The following is a 6,735-nucleotide window of genomic DNA, read 5'->3' on the forward strand; positions in this document are numbered from 1 at the left end:
CCTTCCAACCTTCTAAATACTCCTTTATATGTGGTTCAGAGTTCTGGCACCATCCCCTGAGCCTTCTTGGTCTGGTATTCTGTGTTGTTGCTGACAGAGCTCCTCACTGCACTTCTACCCGATCTGCCATCTTGTTTGTTCTCTCATATTACACTTTAATCTTAATAGTTTTAAATGCCTTATTCGCTAATTTACTGATTCTTTTTCCTGACAACTCAAAATTGTTAAAGACCTTCCATTAATTTTGACATTTCATTTATTTTATTCTTCAGCTCCAATATTTGTTTCTTTTATAGTTTCTCTTCATTGACATTCTCCTTTAATCTCTGTATCATTTTCTTGTTTTCCTTTAGTTCATTGTGTTTTTCCTTAGTTTTCTTTAGCTTATATAATATTGTTATTTTAGAATTTTCCAATTTTTCTAATTATTCAGACTTTCACAGGATTCATTTCTGTTTTTATACATTTTATTTCTGAGTGGGTCCTCCTTTCATGTTTCTTTGTATGTCATGTGATTTTGTTGTTGTTGTTGTTGTTGGAACTGGGGCATTTTAATTTAGTAATTCTGAAATGTAAATTCTGTCTCTATCCCTGGAATTACAGTTATGTACATATTTATTTATGTATCTATAATTTTTTATAGCTGTAACAGTACATCTGCTCAGCAACCTTGCCTTACAAAACCTGTATGCACTCTGAGGAGTCCTTTCCCAAGTCCATGTCAAACTAGTGTTTGAAAGGAAATTTTCTTGTACTTCAGGAAAGAAACAAACTTAAATCAGAAAATTAATATCTGAATACCTCACTCCTTAAGAACTGTTATTGTTATTTAATTGAGGCTGTAATCAAATGTTTGTTTAATAATTTTTCCAAGCTAAATTGTAAAAATAATGTGTTCCAATTCTCTTATCTTTGCAGTAAATCAGTAGCTTTGTAGATTTTACCAAAGGCCTCTCTAACCCTTTGAATCTGCCAGTTGTTGTTGTTGTTAAGTGCCATCTAGTCAGTCCTGACCCATAGTGACCCCATTTAGGTTTTCCAAGGAGGGTCCGGGGTGCTTGAACCACCCAACTTGTAGTTCAGACTGACTTTGCAGTCCAACGCCTTAACCCACAGCACCACACCATGACCCCTTGAATGTGCCAGTAGGATGCAGAAATTTCTGAAAGAGACCCCAAACCACTTCAGTGATTTGTACCCATCCTTCATGGCACTGTCAGATGAAGTCAAATGTGCTCATTGTGTAACTTGAAATTCTTTGCAAAGTCGCCATTTCCTGCCCGAGTATCAACCGTCCACTGTGAGATCCAACACTGTAGAGTAGCTGAGGACACGGGATGATGACCAGTTGATGCACACGGTTCATCTAGGAGACATCAATTGTTTGTCCCTTTATGAAACACTCCAGTGGTTGAACTAAATGTCTTATGTTTCCAGAGGTTCAAAATAGTTGATTCCAGCTGTTCTTTCCAGTGCTACTGTTATATAAGTAGAAGGGTGGCCCTCTAGAATTCCCAACACTGCCATTTTACATAAATTCTCTCACACTGCCCCATCTCCTTCATCCCTTAGAATTCAAATCTATGCTTCAGTGTGCTTAAACACACTAACTAGACCTGTATGATAAGTGTTGGTGGCACTAACTGTGGGCTTTACTCAGTATTTCCCCACTCAGTCATTCTCATATGAAAAGACAAACAACAGCAGTCCACTGTATAAAATAAAGGCTAGGAATAGTGTGCCCCTGTCTGGAAGTGCAGTCTGCGCTTGTCCATCTCCACAGCAGCCTTGCCACAGTGCACACTGCCATAAATGGGATGCAGTGTAGCTCTATGGAAAAAGAAAAATATGCTCCTCATTTGAGAGTAGGCTTTATCTTAGTTCAGTGGTTACTAAATGCTGTGATTCTTTGATTTCCAGAGTGCAGAGATCATGAATTCACCTGTATTGACCTGGTGATTTCTGGTTTGGGTGCTGGCGGATAGGAGCATGTGGCTGCCTACCGTCTTGCCACTTCTTGTATAGTCTTTTAAAATTCATGGAGTAAAGCATAATTTCATTTTCAGAATCCTGCTTTCAGATCTCTTTTTCTGTGTATGTAGCTTAATTCATTAAGCTTTCTTAATTTAATGATGTTATTGCTATGTGCCATCAAGAAGATTCTGACTCAGTTTAATGATGTTGTTGTTGTTTAATGCAATGGAGTTGGTTTTGACTCATAGTGACCGTGTTACCCTCCCAAGGAGTGGCTAGTGGATTTGAACCACCAACTGTGAAACAGAACTTGAGTGTAAGGGTTCACAGCAGTAAATGAGTAAAAACTGTAGGAAAGTATTTTGTTTTGTTTTTAATGTGTGTTAATATGTGTGTATGTTTGTATATGTATATGTCCATATTTATATATAGTATGTTAAGAATATTTTTCATATCTTTGTCTCCAGAAAACACATTTGAAGTAAAATTATTTAAGAATAGCTCAGGCCTAGGATTCAGTTTTTCACGAGAAGATAATCTCATACCTGAGCAAATGAACACCAGCATAGTAAGGGTTAAAAAGCTGTTTCCAGGACAGCCAGCAGCAGAAAGTGGAAAAATTGATGTGGGAGATGTTATCTTGAAAGTGAATGGAGCCTCTCTGAGAGGATTATCTCAGCAGGTGAGCACCTGGTTGTAGGGTAGAGCCCTTGTAATGATGGGATGGATTGGTCTTTCAGGACCGTTTTCTAACACTCTGATTTACCTGTCACATTATTTTCATTCATGACATCCACAGGAAGTCATATCAGCTCTCCGGGGAACATCTCCAGAAGTGTCCTTGATTCTTTGCAGACCTCCACTGGGTGTGCTACCTGAAATTGATTCTGCTCTTCTGGTGAGAACTGTGAGCTCCAATAATGTTTTTATAGAGACTATCTAATTCAGCTATAAAGATTTCATCATTAGTTGATCTCCTGAGCAGCACACCTAATTATGTCTTTAGCTAAGAGTATTATCCTTTGTGTGTGGCTTAGCCCATTTGAGTGCTTTCCATATTTGTAATAGAAAATAATTTGATTTCACTATATTTTCTCTCCCTCCCAATTCTAGAATTTTAGGATCCTAGAATTTGAAGCATTTCCTTTCTAAGTATATAGAGAAAAGGGTATAAAATAATTTTTTTTAAAAAAATCAACTTTTGTTTATTTCTGCATTGAACCAAACTGAGAAAAATAATTTTCATTTTGAGCTAGTTTAAGTCTAAATATTGCAAAGAAAGGTGTGTTTGTTCATTTCCTTTTCTTAGATCAAGAAATAGTGGAAGGATTAAACATTGATTTGATGTATAAACCACATACTGATGACAGAAGTTCATGCATAGATGGATAATAATATACTTAAAGAAAGATTGCTTTTGGACTGTCTAGTTAATGTAGTGCTCCCCTACCAGTCTTCAATATGAATGGCAGGAGTATCTAGCCCTAAAGTAAATATTATTTGATAGCTTTCGCCTTGTCATTGTGGTGAGGAGGAGGACATTAATAGGAAAGTAACATATCTGTAAGATAAGATAGATTATAAATAGCATTTAAAAACTACATTGGTTTTGGGCACCAAACAAGAAGAATTGACTGGAAATCTCTTGGTGAGTAAAAATCGGGGATGGGGAACGTCCATCTCACGGGCCATATGTTGTTGTTGTTGTTAAATGCTGTTGAGTCAGTTTTGACTCATAGCAACCCTGTATAGGGTGTCCTAGGAGCAGCTAGTGAGCTTAAACCACCAACCTTGTTGTTTAAACCAACCTTGGAGTCCAGTACATTATCTCATAGCACCACATGAGGATGCCTAGCCATCACATTATGGGTGAGTTAATTAAATATTTAACCAAATATAGCAGGCTAATTAAAAAGTTGTTAAATTTGTATGGCCTATAAATGATATTATAAATATCCAAATGGTCCTTGGCAGAAAATAGGTTCCCCACCTTTGGTATTAATTAATATAATTTTTCTGGAGGGCAATTGAAAATATTTACCAAGGCCTATAAAAATGCCCTGTGTTCTGATAGTATATAAAATTACAAGCAGATAATAGAATATCAGTGAAAATGTTGCAGAATTCTAGGTTTCTATTAATAGCGAAAGCTGGCAATGACTTCTGTAGCTAATAAAAGGAAATTATATAAGTGAGTTAAAATTATATCCATAAGGAGCACTAGTATACAGTTGTTAAAATGTTGATTTCAAAGCACTTCAGGGACTTCAGAAATATTTTCATGGTAGAAAGTTTAAGTTTTAAAGGCAGAATACAAAAACTGCAATGTGTGATTCAGTTTAAGTTTCAAACTACTAGAAGTTGTCATTTTTATAGGTGATGTTTATATATATATATTTTTTATTCTGTTAGCATAAAAAGAGGCCTGGTGACACAGTAGTTTAAGCTCCTCAGGAGAAAGATGAGGCTGTCTGCTTCCATAAACTGTACAGCCTTGGGAATCCTATGGAGCTGTTAGTTCTACTCTGCCCTATAAGACAGACACTTCAGCCTCTAGAGGGACTGTGTCCTCAGCTTTCTGTCCTGTATGTTGGAATCCACTCGCTACAGCAGTGAGTTAGATTTGGTTTTGACTTAATGAGCATAAATTACTTACATTATCAGCAATTATTTGAATATATTAGTTTAGAAGTGCCGCTGTTGTTCCACATGTTCATTTTCAATTAAAGTGTTGTTTTATTTTTATTAACACGTGTTACACTTCGGTCTTTTTGTAATGTCTCTGTTGTAGACTCCACTACACTCGCCTGCACAAGTCCTTCCAAACAGCAGTAAAGACCTTCCTCAACCATCATGTGTAGAGCAAGGCACCAGCTCAGATGAAAATGAAATGTCTGACAAAAGCAAGAAACAATGTAAATCCCCATCCAGAAGAGACAGCTACAGCGACAGCAGCGGGAGTGGAGAAGATGACTTCGTGAAAGCCCCAGCAAAGATGTCAAATAGGAGCTGGAGTTCAGCTCTGCGTCAGACTCTAAACAATATGGTGTCACAGGCAGAGGGTCAACACGAAGCTTCCCAGAGTCAAGAAGATGCCATGTGTACCATGTTTTACTATCCTCAGGAAATACCCAATAAACCAGAACTGGAGCGCAGGTATTCTCAATATTTGTATGTAGCACTTAAGCAGCTGGTTATCGTTGGTAACTGCAGTAGCAATAACATGCATTTCTGTAAGAATGAAATATGTCAATGTGTACACTTCACAATGGCTGGGCCAGATGATGACCTTATTGGGCGGCTAACTGTACTGGCAGTCTTAGTTAGCAAAGCACTGAGCTCTCTAGCCGTTCAACATGAGCTTTGCTTCACTCTTGCATATTTGCTAGTAATTGACAAGGTTATATTTCACTTTAATCACAGAAAGAAGACTTATTTAGCTAGTGATTTAGTGAGTGGAAAAATAGGTGACAGAAGTATAAAGGGAGAGGGAGGGAGTTGATTGAGAGTTTGAAAAAGGTAGGAGATAAAAGGGTAAAGAAGATGGAGAAATGATTGAAAGCATAGAGAAATATAATGAGAGACGTACAACTATATCGAATTAGTTATTGACAAATGTTACCCTGTATTTATGTCTTGAGTAATTCCAGGTCCATTCATGTTTGTTTTTTACCTCTATTCTCTCTTCTGAAATAACCACAAGAATCACACACATTTGGCTTTTGGTAACATTAGCTTCAGCCTTGAATTAATAAGGAATCAAAATTTTTGCACTTACCTGTCTTACTGATTCACAACGACTTATAGTGCTTCTTAAAAATAGAACCCAAATAGATAATAAATTGGTACTGTTAGCATGTAGAAGATGTGACATTAGTTAACTGCTCAGAATCAGACAGAAAGTAATTAGGATCTTATTCAAAATCAGACATAAGCATTTCATAGGCAGTTTCAAATGCTCAGCGTTTGTAGATAGCACACACTTAATATGTGAACATTGAAATGTATTTGCAAATACTCTTGCATTTTTTACCTTTGTAGCAACCCTCCTTCCCCTCTACTACTGGATGTGACTTCTATGCAAAGCTGTCAAAACCAGCCGGAATCTGCTGCCTCAAACTCATTGGACAAATGTCATATACCTGACAATTCTGAGCCTAGTAGGCAAGAAGACTTGACATCCTTGAAAACTGACTCAGAAAACCACCTTGATGACTTTGAGCTGGTGAGTTCTTTCCTCTGTATTAAAATAATCCCATATTTACTCAAGTTAAATACAAATACATATAATTGCCTTTTAGTTGGGGAAAAGCTGTCTTTTAGAGTGACTTTATCTCTGTGTTCAGTGAGTGGTTCCCTATCTGGCAGGTATATAGCTAAAAAAAAAAAAAAAATAGAGAAAAATACAAGAAGACCTGGGTACAAATTACTTCATTTGTCTGAGATTCAGTGGCTTCAGCTGTAAAATGGGAGCCCTGACGGCATAATGGTTCAGTGTTTGGCTCCTAACCAAAAGGTCAGCAGCAGTTCCAGCCCACCAGACAGTCTGCAGGAGAAGATGTGGCGGTCGGCTTCTGGAAAGATTGTTTTTGTTGTGAAATGCTGTTGAGTCAGTTCTGACTCATAATGACCCTGTATAGGGTTCCCAAGGAGTGGCTGGGTGAGTTTGAACTACCAACGATGTGCTTCAAACTGAACTTGCGGCCAGTTACAGCCTATGGGGCAGTTCTGCACTGTGCTCTAGGGTCATTTTGAGTCAGT

The 6,735-nt window shown here is 37.5% G+C and overlaps 1 protein-coding gene across 1 annotated transcript in view; it reads left to right on the forward strand.

Annotated features, from left to right (window-relative positions):
* Positions 1-6,735, forward strand: part of PTPN13 (protein tyrosine phosphatase, non-receptor type 13 (APO-1/CD95 (Fas)-associated phosphatase)) — a 254,452-nt gene that overhangs the window by 195,331 nt on the left and 52,386 nt on the right. Inside the window, exons 29-32 of the mRNA XM_006867768.1 lie at positions 2,442-2,656; positions 2,774-2,872; positions 4,766-5,130; positions 6,016-6,199. Coding sequence (XP_006867830.1) covers positions 2,442-2,656; positions 2,774-2,872; positions 4,766-5,130; positions 6,016-6,199 — 863 coding nt within the window. The remainder of the gene's footprint in view (positions 1-2,441; positions 2,657-2,773; positions 2,873-4,765; positions 5,131-6,015; positions 6,200-6,735) is intronic.

Source organism: Chrysochloris asiatica, unplaced genomic scaffold (assembly GCF_000296735.1).
Source record: "Chrysochloris asiatica unplaced genomic scaffold, ChrAsi1.0 scaffold00109, whole genome shotgun sequence".
Classification (NCBI taxonomy): domain Eukaryota; kingdom Metazoa; phylum Chordata; class Mammalia; order Afrosoricida; family Chrysochloridae; genus Chrysochloris; species Chrysochloris asiatica.